Raw genomic sequence first — 25,561 nt, forward strand, 5'->3', positions numbered from 1 at the left:
CCTGCAGACTGGGAAATGTATCCTGGGATTTTATGCCAATTGTTTAGCCTCTACTCCACCACACACACACACACACACACAAAGAAAACAGACACACGCTTCCCCTTGGGATCTCCCACGTGACTTGATCTCCTCGACGGTGCCGAGGGGAGGCCTTTCAGCCCATCAAGTCTGCCCCGACCCTCCGAAGGAGCGCCCTACCCGAGGCCCGATCACCCCGGCCTAACCTGGAACCCCTAACCCGGGCCTGCCGGTGTTGTGAGGCAGCGTTGCTGACCTGAAGTCAGTGTAAGGCGCGTGTCTGAGTACGGCAGGGGGGGGTTTGAAGTGGTCGGTGGCCGCCTGGATACACTCATTCCCCCTGTCGTCAGCCGAATCGAAGGTTGGGGGGGGGGGGTCAGGCTCCGAATGGGCCCTGGCAAGGCCTGGTTTCCTGGCCTCATCTCGGCCTCCTTTTGAAGTGGAAGCCTGCTTCAATCCAGCCTTTTGTTGGAAAGGATTCTATCGGCCGACAGCTTTGCTTGACTCTTTTTTTTTTTTTTCCCACCCGAGTGTTCGTCCCCGGAGGAACAGTGGTGACGAAAGTGAGGAGATCTCTGACCTCCAGGCGTCACCTTCCTGGGTTAAATTCGGGAAGCGAAGGTGTTGCGACCGTGTCTGGAAGAGGCGGTGGGTGGCCTCCTGGTATTATCGCTGGACGAGTAATCCAGAGAGGCACGTTCGAATCCCGCACCAAATTTGAATTCCATAAAAATCTTGACCGCAAAATTTTCATCCATTGTCGATTGTCGCAAAAAAAAAAAAAACCCCCATCTGGTTCACTCGTGTCCTTTGGGGAAGGAAATCTGCCGTCCTTGCCGGGTCTGGCCTACATGTGGCTCCAGGCCCACAGCAATGTGGTTGACTCTGACGGGGCCTTTAAAAAAAAAAATTTGGCAGGTTGACCTCTCACCCCCCCGTTCTCTTCTGCAAGTACAGATCCAAGTCTGAGTCCCTGAGGCTCAGGGTGACCCAACGTGGCCACAAGTCTCAGTTGAGGACATTCCCGCCATGAATCAAGTGGGGTCCAAACCCCACACCGGAACTTGAGCACGGAGCCTGAGGCCTGCACCCTCGCGCCATTGGGGTTGTCCGAGGTACCATCATTCAGATGAGATGTTTATCGTGGCATCCCGGTTGTGTTGTAATTCACCAACTGACCACTAGGGCTGGAGAGAGGGGTAATCACAGGTTAAGGAGGTGTGAATAGTCTCAAGCCAGGAATTGTCTCGGGCTTAAATCCTACCGATTGTCCTTGCTTTGACCTGTGATTATCCCTCCCTCCAGTCTCACTGTCTGGACCTGTAAAGACTTAATTAACTGCAAAGACTCACATTCAAAGTATCATCTTGCATCATTGGCTTTGTCTATATATGCTGTCTTTGTGTAACCCACCTCTTTAATCACCTGGTGAAGGAGCCTCCCTCTGAAAGCGAGTTATTCAAAACAATATGTTGGACTTTAACCTGGTGTTGTCAGACTTTTTATTATCCATAAATGTAGTGACTAGACTTCAAAACAATCTCATTGGCTGTGACGCACTTCAGGACATCCTGAGTTTGTGACAGGCGCCGTGCAAATGCAACTTCTTCCTTCCTGTCGCCCTGGTAGTCATTATGGGCTGTGTTGAGTTTGTATTAATGCACTTGTTTGACATCTCAAAGCAGGAGTGACAAAGAGTTGCAGCTGGAGCCGTGCAAAACCCCTGTGGCAATTGGCAGGATTATTGTTTGCAACGGGATCTGGCTTGCGGTTCGCTGAGGGGGGTGCTAATCCTCTCGTGAGGTGGCCACGGGGCTTGCGAGAGAACGTGCTTTCCTCCAGCCTTCAGTCAGCGCCCTGGCCAATACTGGAGCTGCCTCTGAAGATAGCCTTTTCTATGTGAAAATGAGGGCCAAATGGTCATTTCTGGGTAAAAATGAAACTGAATGATAGCCAAATGATTGCTTCTGAATGCTGGCGATGTCAAATGATGGCAAAATGATTCTACTGAGTGCAATTGACGTCAAATTAAAGCTGTTGAAAGCAAATGATGTCAAATGATAGGACAAATGTGGGGTCGATTATAATTTGTATATTGGAATGCTCGTAAATCTATAGAAGACTCCCAAGGAGATGGAGGAGTGTTGAATTTGGATAAGTTTCTTCCAAAGTAGAACATTTTGGGACACAGTATTTGAGGCAAGACTTGTACAAAGTGAAGTGGTTATAGGTGACGTTGGATCTACAAGCTCCTCACCCCTGTCGGTTTTTTACTCCTGTTGTTATTGAATCATTTATGGACTGAGATTTATTCCGAACCGTCAACTAACCCCATCGCCATTGTACCTTGATTGGTGTCCACAGCGCAGTAGGCTGGGAATTAAACAAGACTACCATTATCTTCAAAACCTGCTGCCCTTTAACTTGACCCACCTTTTCTCACGAGCAAGGAAGTCCGTACTTCCGGGGAGTGCAATTGGAGGTGGTGGGTGAAGGGGTTGGCCTACGAGGGAAGGTGAAGCAGACCGGGCCTGTCTCCATTGGGCGATCGTGGTGATCCCGGGGGGGGGGGGCGGGGGCTTGACGGGGAGGATGCTGTGAGGGCGTCGCCCTGGTGGGGTGGAGACCAGAACATAGTTCATGGTTCACAGGGGCATAGTTCGAAGGTAAGGGGTCCCCCATTTAGTACTGAGATGAGGAAGAATTCTTTCTCTCAGGGACGCATTAGGTTGTGGAATTCTGTTCCTCAAAGAGGCCCGAATCAATGAATATTTTGCAGGCCGAGTTGGAGAGATTTTTGGTTGAGAAGGGAGGCCTGATCTTACTTCATGGCAGAGCAGGGTTCAAAGGCAGAAAGCCCTCCTCCCCCTGATTCACGTGTTTGAGCGGAAAGAATTGACCAAGTTCCTCTCGAGGAACAGGGAAGCTTTCTCGCCCCGAAACCCGCACAGAATGGGATCTTTCATTTAGTTCTCTCTCTAACCTGCTGCCGTCACGTCGTATGTTTCGTGGGTTTAATTTAAACATCTTGACGTGGGGTTACGGGGATCGGGAGGCGGGGCGGTGGGCAAGAGTGGGCCTGGGCGGGGTGCTGTTTCAGGCGGTCGGCGCGGACTGGATGGGCCGAATGGCCTGCCCCTGCACTTGTCGGGGTTCTCTGATCTAGCCGATGGGCGGGCCCCCTCCTCACCGCTGGCGCAGTCCATGCCGAACCTCGGTTCCCCCCGGCCTGCGGAATGGCTGCAACGCAGAGGGGGGGCAGTTCGGGCCCATTGTGCGCGTGCTGGCCCTCCGCGAGCGTGGACGCGTCGAGTGCCACTCCCCTGCCCCCCCCCCCCCCCCCCCCCCCGCAAACCCTGTCTTTTGTTTCTCTTCAGAGAACGATCCAATTTCCACGAGAAAGCCTCGATTCAGTCACCCTCCGCCTCACATCCCACATTCGAACCACTGGCTGTGTGTAAACAAAAGAAATGCCCTCATGATCCCTGGAACTTTCACCGTGGCATGTTAAATCTCTGTCCTTTCGGTTCTGGACCTGACTGGCAAGTCATGCTCCAGCTGGATAGAAATTTGCTAAGGCCGCACTTGGAATATCGCGCACAATTCTGGTCGCCACACCACCAGAAGGATGTGGAGGCTTTGGAGAGGGTGCAGAGGAGGTTGACCAGGATGTTGCCTGGTCTGGAGGGTGTTCGCTAGGTGGAGAGGCTGAATAGACTCGGACTGCTTTCATTAGAAAGACGGAGGTTGAGGGGCGACCTGATGGAGGTTTACAAGATTATGAGGGGCATGGATAGAGTGGATGGGCAGATAGTCTTTTCCAGGGTGGAGGGGTCACTCACCAGGGGCATAGGTTTAAGGTCCATTGGAAAAGTTTAGAGGAGATGTACGAGGCAGGTTTTTTTACACAGAGGGTGGTGAGTGCCTGGAACGCGTTGCCAGGGGAGGTTGTGGGAGCAGATACATTAACGGCGTTCAAAAGGCATCTTGACAAACACATGGATAGGACGGGTATAGAGGGAGACGGCACAAGGAAGTGCTGAGGATTTTGGCCAAGGTTGGTATCATGGTCGGCGCAGGCTTGGAGGCCGAAGGGCCTGTTCCTCTGCTGTATTGTTCTTTGTTCATTCCGCCGGGGAAATGTCCTGAAGGCTCCAATTTGCCGATACGAACACTGCTCCCCTCTGACATGCGAGGAGCAGTAGAGTCTGGACGAGATGAACTCTCGTCGGGAAACTCCCCTTCCGATGTTTCTGGGCCACCAGAATTCCACCGGGATGCGGGAAGCGGCCTGGGAATTTCACTCCACTGCCCTGGGGCTGTGCCACAGAGTGCAAACACATAGGTACCCCCCTGCGACAGCCCAGTTAGAGGTGCCCCTGTCGCAGATCCTCTCCTCGTCGCGACGTGCCACTTTAGAACGTAAGCCAAGCTTTGGCAGCTGGCGAACCCCCATCATCCGGGCTGTAGGGGAGCGAGCAGAGATTAAAAGCTCTTTCTTTGACTTGTCTTACAGAGCGAGACTACTTCAGCTTGTGTAACAAGCAGCCTATTGGGAGGGTGCTCTTCCGACAGTACTGCCAGGTGAACTCTGACCTCAAACGGTGCATCAATTTCCTCGATTGTGTGGTAAGGCAGAGAAATGTGAAATGGAAACCTTCACTGGAACCATGGACGCGCAGTGTGGCGAGGTGCTGGGAAAAATATTAGCCCCCCCCCCCCGCCCTGCCCCTCCCCCAGGCCCTGACGGCCTGCACCCTAGGGTGAAAGACTTGACTGCAGAGATAGTCACGGCATTGGTTGTAATCTTCCCGTGAGTCCCGGCGGATTGCGAAAATTGCTCATGTCACACCTTTCCTCAAGAAAGGAGGGAGACAGACAGCACAAAACTACTAGGCCGGTTATCCTGGCATCTGTCAGAGGGAAATCGCTGGAATCCATTGTCATGTGAGAGCACCTTTAAGAAATGTGTGTTTAAGAAATGCACCTTTAAGAAATGGGTGTTTATCAGTGATGTCAGAGTGTGGGCGAGCTGGGCTGTCGGCTTTTTACTTTTGTTTTAGGCTGTTTGCTGCAGGGTGTGTTTTAGTTTCGTTTTCAGTGTTGGAGCTGAAGCCAGACCAAGCAGGTGTACTGTTGATCTCTCTGCCATCAAAAGACTATCTCTTGATCATTTGGTGAATTCAGAATTATAAATGTTTTCAGTAGTGAATGTAAACCTGATGTGCTTCTGTTAAAAGGTTTTTTTTGTCTTCTGGATGTTGTTTTGGGAAGTTATTAAGATTACTTAGTGTTGTATTCTTTGGGGGTTGTATTTGAATTAATGGTTGCTAAGATGTTCACTGTATGTTTAAAAAAGGTGAACTTGAGTTCATGGAATAAACATTGTTTTGCTTTAAAAATTACTTTTCCATTTCTGCTGTCCCACACCTGTAGAGTGGCCATGTGCTCCCCATACCACAATCCAGTAAAAGTTGTGGGTCAGGTGAACTCCATGATACACTTTGGGGTTCTCTAAACCCTGGCCCACAACACCATTCATGAAGGAGGTTTTGGAGGGTGGCACAGTGGTTAGCACCGCTGCCTCACGGCGCCGAGGACCCGGGTTCGATCCCAGCCCTGGGTCACAGCACATGTGGAGTTTGCACATTCTCCCCGTGCCTGCGTGAGTCTCACCCCCACAACCCAAAAAAGATGCACAGGGCAGGTGGATTGGCCACGCTAAATTGCCCCTTAATTGGGGGGGGGGGGGGGGGAGGAAAAAAAGAATTGGGTACTCTTGATTTATTTTGGAAAATGAAGGAGGTTTGCGGGATTCTTCGAAAATCAAAAAGTGATCAGGCAGAGTCAACATGGTTTTGTGAAAGGAAGATCGGTTAGTGGAGATTTTTGAAGAAGTAACAAACAAGTTGAATACAGGGGAGCCTGTGCATGTGGTGTACTCCGAGTTTCAATCAGTATTTGATAAGCTGTCGCATCAAACGCGAGATATGAAATCATGGTATACTGTAGGGGGTGTCGTGGATAAAGGATTGGTTAGCTCACAGGAAGGAGACAGCTGGGATAAATGGGTCTTGTGTTGAATAGTGAAGTGACGGGGATCAGTGCTGGGCCCTCGCTATTTACAATCTAATGATGTGAATGAAGGGGCTGAATGTCGGGTCACCAGATTTGCCAATGACACCATGATCGGTATCAAAGCAAATACAGCCACAACACGGGCATCTACCCGGCAACATGGAAACTTGCCAGATGTGTCCTGTACACGAGAAACGGGACAAATCCAACCCAGCCAATTTCTGCCCTATCAGTCTGCTCTCCATCATCAGCAAAGTGAGGGAAGGAGGTCATCAACAATGCTATCAAGCGGCACTTACTCAGCAATAACCTGCTCACGGACGCTCAGTTTGGGTTGTGCCAGGGTCACTCCGCTCCTGACCACATTACAGCCTTGGTTCAAACATGGACAGAAGAGCTGAACTCCAGAGGTGAGGTGAGAGTGACTGCCCTGGACATCAAGGCAGCATTTTGACCGAGTGTGGCATCAAGGAGCCCGAGCTAAACTGGAGTCAATGGGAATCAGGGGGAAAACTCTCGGCTGGTTGGAGTCACTACCTGGCACAAAGGAAGATGGTCGTGGTGGTTGGAGGTCAATCATCTCAGCTCCAGGACATCACTGCAGGAGTCCCTCAGGATAGTGTCCGAGGCCCAACCATCTTCAGCTGCTTCATCAATGACCTTCCTTCCATCATCAGGTCAGAGGTGGGGATGTTCGCTGATGCACAATGTTCAGCACCATTCGTGACTCCTCAGATACTGAAGCAGTTCCCTGTCCAAATGCAGCAAGACCTGACAATATCCAGGCTCGGGGCTGACAAGTGGCAAGTTACATTCGCACCACACAAGTGCCTGACAATGACCATCACCCCTTGACATTCAAGAGTAGGCAGATGCCTGGCAGGGAATACAGACATGTTAATTGAGCGGGAAAAGAATTGGCAGATGGAGTATGATGTGGGAAAATGTGAATTTAGCAGGAGGATTAGAAACGCAGTGTGCTATTAAAATGGAGAGATGTTGCAGTTCTTGGATGTAGAGAGGGATCTGGCTGTCCTGGGATAGCACCGACCAAACGTTAATGTGCAGGTACAGCAAGGGGAATCGCAAGGCAACTAAGAGTCTCGCCGTTTATTGCAAGGAGAATGGAATATAAAAGTCGGGATGTTTTACTGCCGTTATACCGGGCCTTGGCAAGACCACATCTGCTGCTCTGTTTACAGTTTTGGTCTCCTTGTTTGAAAAAGGATAGAATTGCATTCGAAGCAGCTCAGGGGAGATTTACGGACGCGTTCCAGGAACGAAGGGCTCATCTTGTGTTCGATCGAACAGGCCGGGCCTCTGCTCATTGTAGTACAGAAGAATGAGAGGTGAACGTATCGAAACCTCGACGATCCCGAGGGGGTCTTGACAGGGTCAACACCAAGAGGCTATTTCCACTTGTGAAGGAGACTCGAACCAGGGGGGCACGGTTTAAAAGGAAGAGGCCTCCCTTTTCGGGCAGAGTGAGGAAAACCTAGGCCGGGATTCCCAATCGCGGGTTTCCGGGCGGCTCCAATGGGAATTCCGTTGACGGCAGCGGGAGCAGAGAATCGCGCCACCAGCGAACGACGCGCCGCCTCCTGTAGCCGAGAAGCACATGGCCAGGAGGCCGGAGAATGTGCGGGTTCTCTCAGAGGCTCCGTTACCTCTGAAACTCTCCTCAGCCAGGAAGCAGGAAGACTTATTCAATTAGACTTTGAATTGACACGGCATGGGGATGAAGGGGGTCTTTTTCAGGATGGCAGCCGGTGACCAGTGCTGTGCCTCAGGGGTCGGTGCTGGGACCACAACTTTTCACAATATACATCAACGATCTGGAAAAAGGCGCTGTTGCTCGGTTTGCAGATGATACAAAGATCGGTAGAGGACAGGTAGTATTGAGGAAAGCAAGGGGGCTGCAGGAGGACTTGGACAAGCGAGGGAGAGTGGCAATGGAGTGGCAGATGGAAGACAATGTGGAAAAGTGTGAGGTTGTGCACTTTGGAAAAGGAAATGGAGGCATAGACTATTTTCTAAATGGGGAGATGCTTCGGAAATCAGGAGCACAAAGGGACTTGGGAGTCCTTGATCAGGATTCTCTTAAGGTTAACGTGCAGGTTCAGTCGGCAGTTAGGAAGGCAAATGCAATGTTAGCATTCATGTCGAGAGGGCTAGAATACAAGACCAGGGATGTACTTCTGAGGCTGTACAAGGCTCTGGTCAGACCCATTTGGAGTATTGTGAGCAGTTTTGGGCCCCGTATCGAAGGAAGGATGAGCCGGCCTTGGAAAGGGTCCAGAGGAGGTTCACAAGAATGATCCCTGGAATGAAGAGCTTGTCGTATGAGGAGCGGTCGAGGACTCTGGGTCTGTGCTCGTTGGAGTTTAGAAGGATGAGGGGGGATCTTATTGAAGGTGACAGGATACTGCGAGGCCTGGATAGAGGGGACGTGGAGAGGATGTTTCCACGTAGGAGAGACTAGGACACAAGGGCACAGCCTCAGACTGAAGGGACGATCCTTTAAAACAGAGATGAGAGGAATTTCTTCAGCCAGAGGGTGGTGAATCTGTGGAAACTCTTTGCCGCAGAAGGCTGTGGAGGCCAAATCACTGAGTGTCTTTAAGACAGAGATAGATAGGTTCTTGATTAATAAGGGGATCAGGGGTTATGGGGAGAAGGGCAGGAGAATGGGGATGAGAAACATATCAGCCATGATTGAATGGCGGAGCAGACTCGATGGGCCGAGTGGCCTAATTCAGCTCCTGTGTTTTCTGGTCACTGATCGCATGCAGGTACAGCAAGCCGCGCGGGTGGCAGATGGTATGTTGCCTTCTTTGCAAGAGGACTCGAGTGGAGGAGCTGGATGTCTGTCTGCAGCTGTACAGGGTCCCGGTGAGTGGCCGCACCTGGAGTATTGCCCTGTGAGAGGAGGGGGTGGGGGTGAGGAAGCTCGACTGTGTTCACTCGGGAGGAGCGTCGAGAGCGTGTGGACAGGTGAGGAGGTTTAGGTCAAGCTCTCCTCCAGCCTGAGGCCGCGGATTGAGGTACATTAGATCCTGAATGGTATTGACAAGTTGGACGTTGAAAAGATGTTTGCTCCTGGGGGGGGGGGGGGGAATCCAGACGAGGTGGGGAGCACAGTTTTAAAATGAGGGGTCGCCCTCCCAGGCCAGAGCTGAGGAGAAATGGTTTCTCTGAGGGCTGAGCGACCTTCGAACTCTCTGACTCAGCAGGCAGTGGAGGTGGACAGATTCTTCTTGGGCAAAGGGGTCAAAGGTTGCAGATGGGGGCTGATGTGGAATGCAGACGTCCACACAAACCGACCCGCCACCATCTTGTTGAATGGCAGAGGAGGGGCGAGGAGGCCGAATGGAGGACGAGAAGTGACAGGAGGGTGAAGGGAGGGGTCACTTGACGGTGAGGGGCCATGTGACCACACCTTGCCACTGGAGGGGCACTTCACTTCAGCAAGCTGGGGGAGAGTTGCTCTCGCTCTCGCGTGCTCTCGCCCCCCATCTCGCGCGGCTCATTCGCGCCCTCCTCTCTCGCGCTCTCTCACGCTCTCTCGCGCGCTCTGCTCACGCTCACGTTCGTCCTCTCTCGCGTGCTCTCGCCCTCTCTCGCGTGGCTCTCGCCCTCTCTCGCGCTCTCTCGCCCTCTCTCGCATCGCTCTCTCCTCGTCTCGCCCTCCACTCTCGCGTTCGCTCTCGCCCTCTCACTCGCGCGCTCTCGGCCCTCTCTCCGCGCGCGCTCTCGCGCCCTCTCGCTCGCTGCGCTCTCGCCCTCTCTCGCGTGCTCACCGCCCTCTCTCTCGCGCGCTCACGCCCTCTCTCGCGCCGCTCTCGCCCTCTCTCGCGCGCTCTCGCCCTCTCTCGCGCGCTCTCGTCCTCTCACGCGCGCTCTCGTCCTCTCACGCGCGCTCTCTCGCCCTCTCTCGCGTGCCCTCTCGCCCTCTCTCGCTCGCGCGCTCTCGCATGCTCTCGTCCTCTCTCGCGTGGTCTCGCCCTCTCTCGCCTGCTCTCGCCCTCTCTCGCGTGCTCTCGCCCTCTCTCGCGCGCTCTGGCGCTCTCTCGCGCGCTCTCGCCCCCTCTCGCGTGCTCTCGCCCTCTCTCGCCTGCTCTCGCCCTCTCGCCTGCTCTCGCCCTCTCGCGTGCTCTCGCCCTCTCTCGCGTGCTCTCGCCCTCTCTCGCGTGCTCTCGCCCTCTCTCGCGCGCACTCGCCCTCTCTCGCGCGCTCTCGCCCTCTCTCGCGCGCTCTCGCCCTCTCTCGCACGCTCTCGCCCTCTCTCGCGTGCTCTCGCCCTCTCTCGCGTGCTCTCGCCCCCTCTCGCGTGCTCTCGCCCTCTCTCGCGCGCTCTCGCCCTCTCGCGCTCTCGCCCTCTCTCTCGCGCTCTCGCCCTCTCTCTCGCGCTCTCGCCCTCTCTCTCGCGCTCTCGCCCTCTCTCGCGCGTTCTCGCCCTCTCTCGCGTGCTCTCGCCCTCTCTCCTGAGCTTTCGCCCTCTCTCGCGTGCCCTCGCCCCCTCTCGCGTGCTCTCGCCCACTCTCGCCCGCTCTCTCGCCCGCTCTCTCGCCCGCTCTCTCGCCCTCTCTCTCGCCCTCTCTCTCGCCCTCTCTCTCGCCCTCTCTCTCGCCCTCTCTCTCGCCCTCTCTCTCGCCCTCTCTCTCGCCCTCTCTCTCGCCCTCTCTCTCGCCCTCTCTCTCGCCCTCTCTCTCTCGCCCTCTCTCTCTCGCCCTCTCCTCTCGCCCTCTCCTCTCGCCCTCTCTCTCTCGCCCTCTCTCTCTCGCCCTCTCTCTCTCGCCCTCTCTCTCTCGCCCTCTCTCTCTCGCCCTCTCTCTCTCGCCCTCTCTCTCTCGCCCTCTCTCTCTCGCCCTCTCTCTCTCGCCCTCTCTCTCTCGCCCTCTCTCTCTCGCCCTCTCTCTCGCCCTCTCTCTCGCCCTCTCTCTCGCCCTCTCTCTCGCCCTCTCTCTCGCCCTCTCTCTCGCCCTCTCTCTCGCCCGCTCTCTCGCCCGCTCTCTCGCCCTCTCTCTCGCCCGCTCTCTCGCCCTCTCTCTCGCCTGCTCTCTCGCCCGCTCTCTCGCCCTCTCTCTCTCGCCCTCTCTCTCTCGCCCTCTTTCTCTCGCCCTCTCTCTCTCGCCCTCTCTCTCTCGCCCTCTCTCTCTCGCCCTCTCTCTCTCGCCCTCTCTCTCTCGCCCTCTCTCTCTCGCCCTCTCTCTCTCGCCCTCTCTCTCGCCCTCTCTCTCGCCCTCTCTCTCGCCCTCTCTCTCGCCCTCTCTCTCGCCCTCTCTCTCGCCCTCTCTCTCGCCCGCTCTCTCGCCCGCTCTCTCGCCCTCTCTCTCGCCCGCTCTCTCGCCCTCTCTCTCGCCCTCTCTCTCGCCTGCTCTCTCGCCCGCTCTCTCGCCCTCTCTCTCTCTCGCTCTCTCACTCGCCCTTGATCTTCTCCCCCCCCCCCCCCCCGGCGCCAACCATCACCCACAGGTTCTGCCCGACCTGCTGAGTTTATCCAGCCAACTGACGCACAGCATGATCCCACCAACAGCAATGCAGCAAATGATCGATTTTTGGTGTGAAGTGGCTGAGGAACAAGTATTGGCTGGTTGGCACAGCCAGAGAGCTTTCCTCTGCCTTCCTGGGAGACCTTCGTGGGAGGGACCCGGATTAACATCCAACCCCCAGTCAAGCTGTTGAGAATTGCCCGGACTGACGGGAGACGTGCGACAGAGCTGGGCTCCGAATGGGAGAGTGTGAGGGTAATCGATCCGCTGGGTACGATCAGCGCTCATCCCTCCTATTCCTCAGGCCCAGCCTATTCCTCTCCTCTACGGGAGGCAACAAGGCACCCCGTACCCTGCGGTGCCCAGCGGGCGCGGAAGGCCTCGACTCCGCGCGCCCCCTCTCCAGGGGCAGCCAGCCGCAGATGTAGCTGCGGTAGAAGGACAGACAGACAGGTTGGAAACCCCCCTCAGTTGTCCGCTGCCTGGACCCCCTAATGGCAAGTTTGGCCGGGCCCCGGAACAGGCTCACAAGGACGTCCTCCCGTCCCGCCAATCAGAGAACCGGCCCATAATCCCTGCCCTCTGTCTCCTGTCTCTCAGCCACGTTCCTCACCAGGCCGATAATCTGCCTTCAACCCCATGAGCTACAACATTAACCAACAGCCTCTTGTGGAGGTTCTGATAGAACGGCAGTCCATATAAATAACATCCACACACATTGCCCTGGCCAATTTTTTCCTCACTACTTCAAATGTAAATTCAATCAAAGTCCTGAGGTCGGGCCTACGCTTGACAAATCCCAGGCCCTCTGTGATCAGCCGGAAATGTTCCAATGTGTCCAAACCCTGTCTTTAATTATAGAGCCGAGTTAATCCCCGATAACAGATGTTAGACTAACGCGTCTATCGGTTTCTGATGTCCCCTCTCTCACCTTTCTAAGAAACCGGAGCGACAGGTGCAGTTTTCCAATCTGAGGGGACAGTATGACTCTATATATTCATCCTCTGTGTTTCCGCGCTATGCTCCAAATCATGGATGGACTGACTGGGCCCCAGAGGCTTAATACAACCTCCTTCTGTCGCCCTCAGACCAGTGGAAGAACCCGCCTCTGGTCGCCTCCAGAGTGATAGCCCCCCACTTGCCTCCCCACACGGGTTTGAGGCCTGTGAGTGGAGGTGGCAGGACAAGGGCCTGAGGCCTGTGAGTGGAACTAGCAGTATAAGGACCTGAGACCTGGCTGTGGAGCTGGCAGTGCAAGGGCCTGAGGCCTGTGAGTGGAGGTGGCAGTATAAGGACTAGAGGCCTGTGTGTGGAGCTGGCTGTACCAGGGCCTGAGGCCTGTGAGTGGAGCTGGCATTACCAGGGCCTGAGGTCTGTGAGTGGAGCTGGCAGTAGAAGAGCCTGAGGCCTGTCAGTGGAGCTGGCAGTGTAAGGACCTGAGGCCTGTGTGTGGAGCTGGCAGTGCAAGGGTCTGTGGCCTATGATAGGAGCTGGCAGTCCCAGGGCCTGAGGCCTGTGTGTGGAGCTGGCAGTGCAAGGGTTTGTGGCCTTTGAGTGGAGCTGGCAGTCCCAGGGCCCGAGGCCTGTGAGTGGAGCTGGCAGTACCAGGGCCTGAGGCCGGTTAGTGGGTCTGGCAGTACAAGGGCCCGAGGCCTGTGAGTGGAGCTGGCAGTACCAGGGCCTGAGGCCTGTTAGTAGGTCTGGCAGTACAAGGGCCTGAGGCCTCTGAGTGGAGCTGGCAGTACCAAAGCCTGAGGCCTGTGAGTGGGTCTGGCAGTACCAGGCCCTGAGGCCTGTGAGTGGGTTTGGAAGTACAAGGGCCTGAGGCCTGTGAGTGGGTCTGGTAGTACCAGGGCCTGAGGCCTGTTAGTAGGTCTGGCAGTACAAGGGCCTGAGGCCTCTGAGTGGAGCTGGCAGTACCAAAGCCTGAGGCCTGTGAGTGGGTCTGGCAGTACCAGGCCCTGAGGCCTGTGAGTGGGTTTGGAAGTACAAGGGCCTGAGGCCTGTGAGTGGAGCTGGAAGTACCAGGGCCTGAGGCCTCTGAGTGGGTCTGGCAGTACAAGAGCCTGAGGACTGTGAGTAGAGCTGGCAGTAAAAATGCCTGATGCCTGTGAGTGGGTTTGGAAGTACAAGGGCCTGAGGCCTGTGAGTGGATCTGGAAGTACAAGGGCCTGTGCCAACGAGGGTGGCGCCTGCCAGATGAAGCATTGGCCCAGGGGCCATCTGGCACCGGGTACTTGTTACGTGAAGCTTCCCGAAGAGGAGCTTGGAGAGTTGTGCTGCGCGTGGGCCCAGATCACGTTGCCGAGCAGGACCGTCAAACGGAACCGGGAACCCACGTTCTTCCTCAGTGGCCAATGTGGGGACAAAGAAGGAAGTAAATCGTGTGCAGTTATGCAAGAAATGTTTGATTGAATTGACCGAGTTACTGAAATGCTGATGATGTTTCCTCTTTACAGCCCATGCGCACTTCCTAGATTTTAATTAAACAGAGGGATATGAATTCCGATGCCGAAAATGAAGGATTTCACAATTAACTGACACAACATGGGCCGAGCCACGGATAACATTCGCAGTTCAATTTACACCCTCCAAAATTTTTGGGTGAATTCCGGGTTTTTTTCAATGCCAAAATTAAGTCACTTCCAGTCAAATGGTGGTCGGCCTTGAGTTGGTAGGTCGCTCAGGGGGAATTCTCTGCTTCCCAAGCTCTATGTTCAGATGTGTGGGGAAGCAGTACTGTGAACACCCAAACTTCATAGCTCGGTACCTTGTTACAGGAATATAACTACGGTTGAAGGTGCACCGTGTAATGCATGGAAGAAATTGGTATACATTTATTTTGTATTGTGTGTAACTGGTTCCATGATGGTTAAAAGCCTGGGTTAGTGTGTGTGCGAGACCGCTGCGGTATTTGTTTCCCCAAAAAATCTTGGTTTAATAGAAAGGAGGACACTGTGGCTTGCAGAAGATGCAATTAAGATCTGGTAAAAGTAAGATCATAATTCACTCCAACCATGTATATTGTTTACCGAAATAGGGCTCAGATTCGGGGGGTGGGGGATGGCCCCGAGTCTGGACGTGTCAACATTCGGTGTGCGGGAAGGTCCAGGTGGGGAGAGAGAGGCCGCTGTCTTGGCCTTTGCCACCCGGAGACGGATTTGGTGGGTTGCCGGGACTCGGAGCTGCCGAAGGCAAGGGCATCGGTTCGTGGCCTGGTAGAATTCCTGCGGTTGGAGAAGGTCAAGTTCACTTCGCAGGGGGCGGAGGAGATGGGAACCGTCCATTAACTTATTCAAGGAGGATTGAGGGGCTAGCGGTTGTGGGGAGGGGGGTTGCTGTGTGGCATAAGGGGGTAAAAAATTCGGAAGGCGGAATGTGGTGGGGTGTTGGCATCGGAGGACTTTGGGGCTGTTTGTGGACTTCTGATAATTTTGTGTAAAGGTATAAAACGCCTGGAATAAAAATATTTCTAAAAGGGCCCATGGAATTTTGTTTGTAGAAAGTTCCCCGGGAGTGGATAACTAGAGACATTGTGTTTAGCCTTGGTAAGATGGCCGGGACCTAATTAGTGGGATAGAGATGATATCATTAATGGGAGGAGCCAAGGGGCAGCATGGTGGCGCAGTGGCTAGCACTGCTGCCTCACGGCACTGAGGTCCCAGGTTCGATCCCGGCCCTGGGTCACTGTCCGTGTGGAGTTTGCACGTTCTCCCCGTGTTTGCGGGGGTTTCACCCCCACAACCCAGAAGATGTGCAGGGTAGGTGGATTGGCCAATGGCTAAATTGACCCTTAATTGGAAACAAAAGGAATTGGGTGCTCTTAAAAAAAAAATTTTAGGTGGATCTTGACCAGTGATGGGTTTTGCTTGATTGGAGATAAATAAGGGAGCAGTTAGGAGTTGAAGTGCTTCACTTCGCTGTTAAGCTTTGTTCAACCGGTAATTGGAAGCTATACTATGTTGTGCTGTTAAAGGTAGTTTAATACTGTGTTGATAATGTTTGTTTTAATATACCATATCCCTATTTGTGTGTGGAATCACTCCAGAGCGAAGTATCGTTTCCTCAGTCTCACATTGGGGACTGGTACACTACCAAATGGTGGGGTCTGGTCTGCGATCTGAACAACAGGATGACAGCACGGCAGCACAGTGGTTAGCACAGTTGCTTCACAGCTCCAGGGTCCCAGGTTCGATTCCAAGCTTGGGTCGCTGTCTGTGCGGAGTCTGCACGTTCTCCCCTGTGTCTGCGTGGGTTTCCTCCGGGCGCTCCGGTTTCCTCCCACAGCCCAAAGACGTGCAGATTGGGTGGATTGGCCGTGATAAATTGCCCCTTAGTGTCCAAAAAGGTGGGGTGGGGTTACTGGGTTACGGGGATTGCGTGGGCTTGGGTAGGGCGCTCTTTCCGACGGCCAGTGCAGACTCGATGGGCCGAATGACCTCCTTCTGCTCTGTAAATTCCATGAAATTTAATGCACCAGTTAACCTCTCCAAACCTAGCTCGACGTAATGTTTATTATCGCATTGGAATTGGGTGAGAGTTGCCTTCTAGATTTATGAAGTGTCTGCCAGTGACGTTCAGGAGCTTCCAATGGCCAACCTCCCCTGGATGTGGAAGTGATTGTTGTAAGTGCCCAGTATGGTCGCTTCCGCCGTTAACTGTGAGCCTTAAAAGGCTTCTCTACCCCGAGGCCAACAGTCACTGAGAGGCGGGTGGGGTAGTGGCAACGTCAACTGGACACGTCCCGGGGGCGGGGGGGGCGCATGGGTTCAAACCCCACAAGCGCCACCTGGCTGCGGAGTTTAAAACTACAATTGAAAGCTGGTCTCGGTATCGGCGACCACGACAGTGTTGAGGAACACGCCCCTCTATAACTACCCCCCCACACACACACACGCCATGTTTATAAGCTATGCACTGTGCTCAAAAATGAATCTGCTGATAGCGGATCACCTTCCCCAGTCTTCAGCCACGAATAATAATAATAATCTTTTGTTGTCACAAGTATGAAGCTACTGTGAAAGCCCCTCGTCGCCACATTCCGGCGCCTGTTCGGGTCAGCTGGGATGGGAATTCAACCCTTGTTCTGCGTCACAAACCAGCCACCCAGCCCACTGAGCTAAACCAGCCCTTTAAGGCAACCGTTGCGTGCCCCACCTCTCAATTGGAGCAGCTTTGGCCCCTGGGCCTGCGACTGTGTCCGGCATTGCTCCATGGAAGGGAGCACATCCTGCGACTTGCCAGCAGCCGATACAGGATTGTAGGAGGTCTCCCAGGCCTCGGGTGCCTTTTTGGCTCAATGGTGAAGAAAGGAAGTGTAATAACCTGCACAGGACTCATCCACCTGGGGATGACTGTTCCCCGTGTTCAATTGGACTGAGTTGAACCAGCACTCGCATAAAAGGCAGGCAGCTGTAGAGCCAGCTAAAAAGGAATGAGGACCCGGTGAAAGGGAACCGGGCCCTGTGTGTGTCTGATGCTGTTGCTGAAATAAACGTTGCCCTCAGGATGTGCCTTGGAGCCATTGGCCTCCCACTGACCTGCAGAGCTGACCCCCTCCTCAGTGTTGCTCTCTGGTGATTCAGCCAGGTTAATGTTTTGGCCTGAATCTGCTGTCCCCGTTGAATTCTGGGAGCTTGGAGTCATGGCGGGCGGGGGCGGGGGGGGGGGGGGGGGGGGGGGGGGGCGGGGTCATCGTTTATCTTGCTGTACGCTAGATCGGAATGCCAAGGTCTGACATTCGAACGAATGCCGAGGTGGCACGGTAGCACAGTGGTTAGCACTGTTGCTTCACGGCGCCAGGGACCCGGGTTCGATTCCCGGCTTGGGTCACTGTCTGTGCGGAGTCTGCACGTCCTCCCCGTGTCTGCGTGGGTTTCCTCCGGGTGCTCCGGTTTCCTCGCACGAGTCCCGAAAGACGTGCTGTTGGGTGAATTGGACATTCTGAATTCTCCCTCTGTGTACCGAACAGGCGCCGGAATGTGGCGACGAGGGGATTTTCACAGGAACTTAATTGCGGTGTTAATGCAAGCCTACTTGTGACAGTATTAAAGATTATTGATGATCAGGTGGGGAGAAAACTGTGGGGAATGTCCCGTAGAAGGCCCCGGCGCCGCCCTGAAAATGTAGCGGCAGAATAACACCCCTGTGCGTCAAGTGGCTGTCATGTCCTCGACACATCTGGAACATCTTACAGGTCTGTTCGGAGACTTGAGTGCACCATCCATGCCGACGGTCACAGTGCTGAGTGAGGCAACGTCTCCGAGGCGACGACCATCTCGAAAACCAATATTCCCCGAGTCCCTTCAAAAAGGAAACCGCTCCTTCCCAAGACTTGGTGCTCTTACCCGTGATCCCTTGCCCCCCTCGGGAGGTTGGGGGTCAGAAGGAAGTAAACCTTTGGCAGTGGGGCATTGTGGGTGATCCCTCGGCACAACCGCTAACCAGCGGCGTCTGCGTTTTCCCTTTGCAGGCCGACTATGAGGTGACTCCCGACGAGAAGAGGAAGGAGAAAGCTGATGAGGTCATTCGGAGGTTTCTCACCGGCGAGGTAAGGAAACCAGAAGCTGGATTGTTGACCCCGCCCACTCTCTTTTCTTGGGGCCTGAATGGAGGCCCCACTTCCAACAAGTGATCCACATCACCCCCCCACCACACACACACACACACACACACACACACACACACGGGGTACGGTTTCAAAGATCGCAGTTGACCTCCTGAGCAAACAATGAGAGTGCCAAATGTTAGGAAAGTCGGGAATGATGGGATGAGCAGACGCCTGGTATTATTGCAGAGATGTGGTCGGAAGGATGTGGTGAGGAAGTTTGAATTAAATGGTCCGAGTCGCTCACCCTCCCGACTTGGAAATATATCGGCCGTTCCTTCACTGTCGCCGGGTCAAAATCCTGGCACTCCCTCCCTGACAGCACAGTGGGTGTACCTACACCACGCGGCTCAAGAAGGCGGCTCACCCACCACCTTCTCAAGGGGCAATTCGGGCTGGGCCCAACCAGCGCTGCTCGGAATCTTTCTGAGCACCTGTTAGGCATCCTCAGCTGGATGGGACCTCGTTGGAATGGGACCAGGGATTGTGCCACTTCCAGTTGTGCGGGGGCAATGGGTGAAGCTGGGGGGCGGGGTGGGGGTGGAGTCGAGCAGGGAAGGCCGAGAGGTGTTCACAATCCTCAATGGTCCAGACGGAGTAAAAAAGGGCAATCTGTTTGCAGAGGTTGAGCGGTCGGAGGTCACCCGCTTTCAGGTGATTGGCTACCTGAGGCGAGGTGAGGAAGCGGGGAATCGTTGTTTGCGCTGCGAGTTTTGCAGTTCGGGAATGTGCTGCCTGTAGAGTTAAATCGTTACTTTCAAAACAGAATTGGATAAAATAAAGGTTTGCCGAGGCAACAAAAGGAATGACCAGAGCTGAGGGGCTAGCAGACGAGCACAGCTCGAAGCGCAAGGGCTGAATGGCCTTTCTTGTGGGGTGCATCATCCTCTGGGGTGTCTCTGCCTCTTCCCACGACCTGACACATTCGATGGCCGCATCCACAGAATCCATACCGTGTAAAACGAGTCGATTTGGCCCATCGACCTTCCAAAAGAGAACCCTATCTCGGCCCACTCCCCTGCCCTCTCTCCGTCACCCCACACATTGATCAGAGCCAATACGGTACTGGATCGTGGTCAGTACTGAGGGAGCCCCGCACTGTCAGAGGGTCAGTACTGAGGGAGAGCTGCACTGTCAGAGGGTCAGTACTGAGGGAGCCCCGCACTGTCAGAGGGTCAGGACTGAGGGAGTGCTGCACTGTCAGAGGGTCAGTACTGAGGGAGTGCTGCACTGTCAGAGGGTCAGTACTGAGGGAGAGCTGCACTGTCAGAGGGGCAGTACTGAGGGAGAGCTGCACTGTCAGAGGGTCAGTACTGAGGGAGTGCTGCACTGTCAGAGGGTCAGTACTGAGGGAGTGCCGCACTGTCAGAGGGTCAGTACTGAGGGAGCGCTGCACTGTCAGAGAGTCAGTACTGAGGGAGTGCTGAACTGTCAGAGGGTCAGTACTGAGGGAGTGCGGCACTGTCAGAGGGGCAGTACTGAGGGAGTGCTGCACTGTCAGAGAGTCAGTACTGAGGGAGTGCTGAACTGTCAGAGGGTCAGTACTGAGGTAGTGCTGCACTGTCAGAGGGTCAGTACTGAGGGAGTGCTGCACTGTCAGACGGTCAGTACTGAGGGAGTGCTGCACTGTCAGAGGGTCAGTACTGAGGGAGTGCTGCACTGTCAGAGGGTCAGGACTGAGGGAGTGCTGCACTGTCAGAGGGTCAGTACTGAGGAAGTGCTGCACTGTCAGAGGGTCAGTACTGAGGGAGTGCTGCACTGTCAGAGGGTCACTACTGAGGGAGTGTTGCACTGTCAGAGGGTCAGTACTGAGGGAGTGCTGCACTGTCAGAGGGTCAGTACTGAGGGAGAGCTGCACTGTCAGAGGGTCAGTACTGAGGGAGTGCTGCACTGTCAGAGGGTCAGTACTGAGGGAGAGCTGCACTGTCAGAGGGTCAGTACTGAGGGAGAGCTGCACTGTCAGAGGGGCAGTACTGAGGGAGTGCTGCACTGTCAGAGAGTCAGTACTGAGGGAGTGCTGAACTGTCAGAGGGTCAGTACTGAGGGAGTGCTGCACTGTCAGAGGGTCAGTACTGAGGGAGTGCTGCACTGTCAGACGGTCAGTACTGAGGGAGTGCTGCACTGTCAGAGGGTCAGGACTGAGGGAGTGCTGCACTGTCAGAGGGTCACTACTGAGGGAGTGCCGCATTGTCAGAGGGTCAGTACTGAGGGAGAGCTGCACTGTCAGAGGGTCAGTGCTGAGGGAGCGATGTACTGTCAGAGGGTCAGTACTGAGGGAGTGTTGCACTGTCAGACGGTCAGTACTGAGCGAGCTCCGCACTGTCTGAGGGTCAGTACTGAGGGAGTGCTGCACTGTCAGAGGATCAGTACTGAGGGAGTGCTGCACTATCAGAGGGTCAGTACTGAGGGAGCGCCGCACTGTCAGAGGGTCAGTACTGAGGGAGTGCTGCACTGTCAGAGGGTCAGTACTGAGGGAGTGCCGCACTGTCAGAGGGTCAGTACTGAGGGAGTGCTGCACTGTCAGAGGGTCAGTACTGAGGGAGTGCTGCACTGTCAGAGGGTCAGTACTGAGGGAGCCCCGCACTGTCAGAGGGTCAGTACTGAGGGAGCCCAGCACTGTCAGAGGGTCAGTACTGAGGGAGCGCTGCACTGTCAGAGGGTCAGGGCTGAGGGAGTGCTGCACTGTCAGAGGGTCAGTACTGAGGGAGTGCTGCACTGTCAGAGGGTCAGTACTGAGGGAGTGCTGCACTGTCAGAGGGTCAGTACTGAGGGAGTGCTGCACTGTCAGAGGGTCAGTACTGAGGGAGCGCTGCACTGTCAGAGGGTCAGGGCTGAGGGAGTGCTGCACTGTCAGAGGGTCAGTACTGAGGGAGTGCTGCACTGTCAGAGGGTCAGTACTGATGGAGCGCCGCACTGTCAGAGTGTCAGTACTGAGGGAGAGCTGCACTGTCAGAGGGTCAGTACTGAGGGAGTGCCGCACTGTCAGAGTGTCAGTACTGAGGGAGAGCTGCACTGTCAGAGGGTCAGTACTGAGGGAGAGCTGCACTGTCAGAGGGTCAGTACTGAGGGAGTGCTGCACTTTCAGAGGGTCAGTACTGAGGGAGTGTTGCACTGTCAGAGAGTCAGTACTGAGGGAGAGCTGCACTGTCAGAGGGTCAGTACTGAGGGAGTGCTGCACTGTCAGAGGGAGTGTTGCACTGTCAGAGGGTCAGTACTGAGGGAGCGGCGCACTGTCAGAGGGTCAGTACTGAGGGAGTGCCGCACTGTCAGAGGGTCAGTACTGAGGGAGAGCTGCACTGTCAGAGGGTCAGTACTGAGGGAGTGCTGCACTGTCAGAGTGTCAGTACTGAGGGAGCCCCGCACTGTCAGAGGGTCAGTACTGAGGGAGTGCTGCACTGTCAGAGGGTCAGTACTGAGGGAGCGCTGCACTGTCAGAGGGTCAGTACTGAGCGAGCTCCGCACTGTCAGAGGGTCAGTACTGAGGGAGTGCTGCACTGTCAGAGGGTCAGTACTGAGGGAGTGCTGCACTGTCAGAGGGTCAGTACTGAGGGAGTGCTGCACTGTCAGGGGGTCAGTACTGAGGGAGTGCTGCACTGTCAGAGAGTCAGTACTGAGGGAGCCCCGCACTGTCAGAGGGTCAGTACTGAGGGAGTGCTGCACTGTCAGGGGGTCAGTACTGAGGGAGTGCTGCCCTGTCAGAGGGTCAGTACTGAGGGAGCCCCGCACTGTCAGAGGGACAGTACTGAGGGAGTGCTGCACTGTCAGAGGGTCAGTACTGAGGGAGAGCTGCACTGTCAGAGGGTCAGTACTGAGGGAGTGCTGCACTGTCAGAGGGTCAGTACTGAGGGAGTGCCGCACTGTCAGAGGGTCAGTACTGAGGGAGAGCTGCACTGTCAGAGGGTCAGTACTGAGGGAGTGCTGCACTTTCAGAGGGTCAGTACTGAGGGAGTGCCGCACTGTCAGAGGGTCAGTACTGAGGGAGTGCCGCACTGTCAGAGTGTCAGTACTGAGGGAGAGCTGCACTGTCAGAGGGTCAGTACTGAGGGAGTGCCGCACTGTCAGAGGGTCAGTACTGAGGGAGAGCTGCACTGTCAGAGGGTCAGTACTGAGGGAGTGCTGCACTGTCAGAGGGTCAGTACTGAGGGAGTGCCGCACTGTCAGAGGGTCAGTACTGAGGGAGAGCTGCACTGTCAGAGGGTCAGTACTGAGGGAGTGCTGCACTTTCAGAGGGTCAGTACTGAGGGAGTGCTGCACTGTCAGAGGGTCAGTACTGAGGGAGTGCTGCACTTTCAGAGGGTCAGTACTGAGGGAGTGCTGCACTGTCAGAGGGTCAGTACTGAGGGAGTGTTGCACTGTCAGAGAGTCAGTACTGAGGGAGAGCTGCACTGTCAGAGGGTCAGTACTGAGGGAGTGCTGCACTGTCAGAGGGTCAGTACTGAGGGAGAGCTGCACTGTCAGAGGGTCAGTACTGAGGGAGCGCTGCACTGTCAGAGGGTCAGTACTGAGGGAGCCCCGCACTGTCAGAGGGTCAGTACTGAGGGAGTGTTGCACTGTCAGAGAGTCAGTACTGAGGGAGAGCTGCACTGTCAGAGGGTCAGTACTGAGGGAGTGCTGCACTGTCAGAGGGTCAGTACTGAGGGAGAGCTGCACTGTCAGAGGGTCAGTACTGAGGGAGCGCTGCACTGTCAGAGAGTCAGTACTGAGGGAGAGCTGCACTGTCAGAGGGTCAGTACTGAGGGAGAGCTGCACTGTCAGAGAGTCAGTACTGAGGGAGTGCTGCACTGTCAGAGGGTCAGTACTGAGGGAGTGCTGCACTTTCAGAGGGTCAGTACTGAGGGAGTGCTGCACTGTCAGAGGGTCAGTACTGAGGGAGTGTTGCACTGTCAGAGAGTCAGTACTGAGGGAGAGCTGCACTGTCAGAGGGTCAGTACTGAGGGAGTGCTGCACTGTCAGAGGGTCAGTACTGAGGGAGAGCTGCACTGTCAGAGGGTCAGTACTGAGGGAGCGCTGCACTGTCAGAGAGTCAGTACTGAGGGAGAGCTGCACTGTCAGAGGGTCAGTACTGAGGGAGAGCTGCACTGTCAGAGAGTCAGTACTGAGGGAGAGCTGCACTGTCAGAGGGTCAGTACTGAGGGAGTGCTGCACTGTCAGAGGGAGTGTTGCACTGTCAGAGGGTCAGTACTGAGGGAGCGGCGCACTGTCAGAGGGTCAGTACTGAGGGAGTGCCGCACTGTCAGAGGGTCAGTACTGAGGGAGAGCTGCACTGTCAGAGTGTCAGTACTGAGGGAGCCCCGCACTGTCAGAGGGTCAGTACTGACGGAGTGCTGCACTGTCAGAGGGTCAGTACTGAGGGAGCGCTGCACTGTCAGAGGGTCAGTACTGAGCGAGCTCCGCACTGTCAGAGGGTCAGTACTGAGGGAGCGCTGCACTGTCAGAGGGTCAGTACTGAGGGAGTGCTGCACTGTCAGAGGGTCAGTACTGAGGGAGTGCTGCACTGTCAGAGGGTCAGTACTGAGGGAGTGCTGCACTGTCAGATGGTCAGTACTGAGGGAGTGCTGCACTGTCAGAGGGTCAGTACAGAGGGAGCGCCGCACTGTCAGAGGGTCACTACTGAGGGAGTGCCGCACTGTCAGAGGGTCAGTACTGAGGGAGTGCTGCACTGTCAGAGGGTCAGTACTGAGGGAGTGCCGCACTGTCAGAGTGTCAGTACTGAGGGAGAGCTGCACTGTCAGAGGGTCAGTACTGAGGGAGTGTCGCACTGTCAGAGTGTCAGTACTGAGGGAGAGCTGCACTGTCAGAGGATCAGTACTGAGGTAGTGCCGCACTGTCAGAGGGTCAGTACTGAGGGAGTGCTGCACTTTTAGAGGGTCAGTACTGAGGGAGAGCTGCACTGTCAGAGGGTCAGTACTGAGGGATTGCTGCACTGTCAGAGGGAGTGTTGCACTGTCAGAGGGTCAGTACTGAGGGAGCGGCGCACTGTCAGAGGGTCAGTACTGAGGGAGTTCTGCACTGTCAGAGGGTCAGTACTGAGGGAGCGCCGCACTGTCAGAGGGTCAGTACTGAGGGAGAGCTGCACTGTCAGAGTGTCAGTACTGAGGGAGCCCCGCACTGTCAGAGGGTCAGTACTGAGGGAGCCCCGCACTGTCAGAGGGTCAGTACTGAGGGAGCGCTGCACTGTCAGAGGGTCAGTACTGAGGGAGTGCTGCACTGTCAGAGGGTCAGTACTGAGGGAGAGCTGCACTGTCAGAGGGTCAGGACTGAGGGAGTGCTGCACTATCAGAGGGTCAGTACTGAGGGAGTGCTGCACTGTCGGAGGGTCAGTGATTGCCTTCTCCCCAAGTGCGATATTTGACTCCTCCTAATGTTTTAGCCTCAACTACTTCCTGTGGTGATGAATTCTACAGGCCGACCTCTCTCTGGGTGAAGAGATTTCTCCCCATCTCTGTCCTAAATGGCGTACGCCTGGTTCTGGGCACCCCCACCATCGGGAACATCCTTCCTGCATCTACCCTGTCCAGTCCTGTTAGAACTTGACAGCTTCCCACTCATTCTTCTGTACTCCAGCGAATACAATCCGAACCGACTCAATCTCCCCTCGTACGTCAGTCCCGCCATCCCTGGAATCAGTCTGGTAAACCTTCGCTACATTCCCTCTGGGTGAATTGGCCATTCTGAATTCTCCCTCCGTGTACCCGAACAGGCGCCGGAATGTGGCGACGAGGGGATTTTCACAGTCACTGCATTGCAGCGTTAATGTAAGCCGACTTGTGACACTGATAAAGATTATTAAATGGTTTGCTGGGCTACTTAAAAGTCACCCACATTGCTGTGGGCCTGGAGTCAGATGTCGGCCAGACCGTGTAAAGACGGTACCAGCCCCCCCCCCCCCCCCCCCCCCCCCCCACACCCCATGACCTAACCGGGACACCACTATACCCCGAAGTATATCAATGCGGCTTAAAGCAGGGGAGGGATTCCTCACATCCAACATCATCCCCCTTTGTAGCCAATGTGTGTTAATCGCCAACAGACTGGAAGTGAGAAACCTTGCTGTTTTTTTTCTCTTTTTGTTTAACATCCCCCCCCCCACCCCCCCCCCCGCAGTCCGCCGAATATATTCCGGGAATCAGCGACTCGCACATCAAGCAGTGCATCGAGAACCTGGGCAAGAATCCTTGCAAAGACATCTTCAGTGACTGTTTAAAGTAAGTATCTGGCCAGGGTTCCTCAGGAGCAGGCCTGACTGAAAGATTGTGAAAGGCCGGTGACCAGACATTTTGACTATTTATTTGCTGGCCTCGCGGATTTGCAGTCTTGCGTCGCCTTTTTTTTTGTTTACAGAGAGAAAGCGGTTTTACCTCTC

General features: G+C 55.1%; 1 protein-coding gene across 2 annotated transcripts in view; it reads left to right on the forward strand.

Annotated features, from left to right (window-relative positions):
- The window catches only part of grk5l (G protein-coupled receptor kinase 5 like), a 217,546-nt gene that overhangs the window by 72,012 nt on the left and 119,973 nt on the right, over positions 1-25,561 (forward strand). Inside the window, exons 3-5 of one of the 2 annotated variants that reach the window (XM_072485911.1) lie at positions 4,538-4,605; positions 18,064-18,141; positions 25,303-25,403. In XM_072485911.1, the coding sequence (XP_072342012.1) occupies positions 4,538-4,605; positions 18,064-18,141; positions 25,303-25,403 (247 nt within the window). Of the gene's footprint in view, positions 1-4,537; positions 4,651-18,063; positions 18,142-25,302; positions 25,404-25,561 lie in introns of both variants that reach the window. The other variant, XM_072485910.1, reaches the window with a different exon arrangement.

Source organism: Scyliorhinus torazame, chromosome 20, assembly GCF_047496885.1.
Source record: "Scyliorhinus torazame isolate Kashiwa2021f chromosome 20, sScyTor2.1, whole genome shotgun sequence".
Lineage (NCBI taxonomy): Eukaryota > Metazoa > Chordata > Chondrichthyes > Carcharhiniformes > Scyliorhinidae > Scyliorhinus > Scyliorhinus torazame.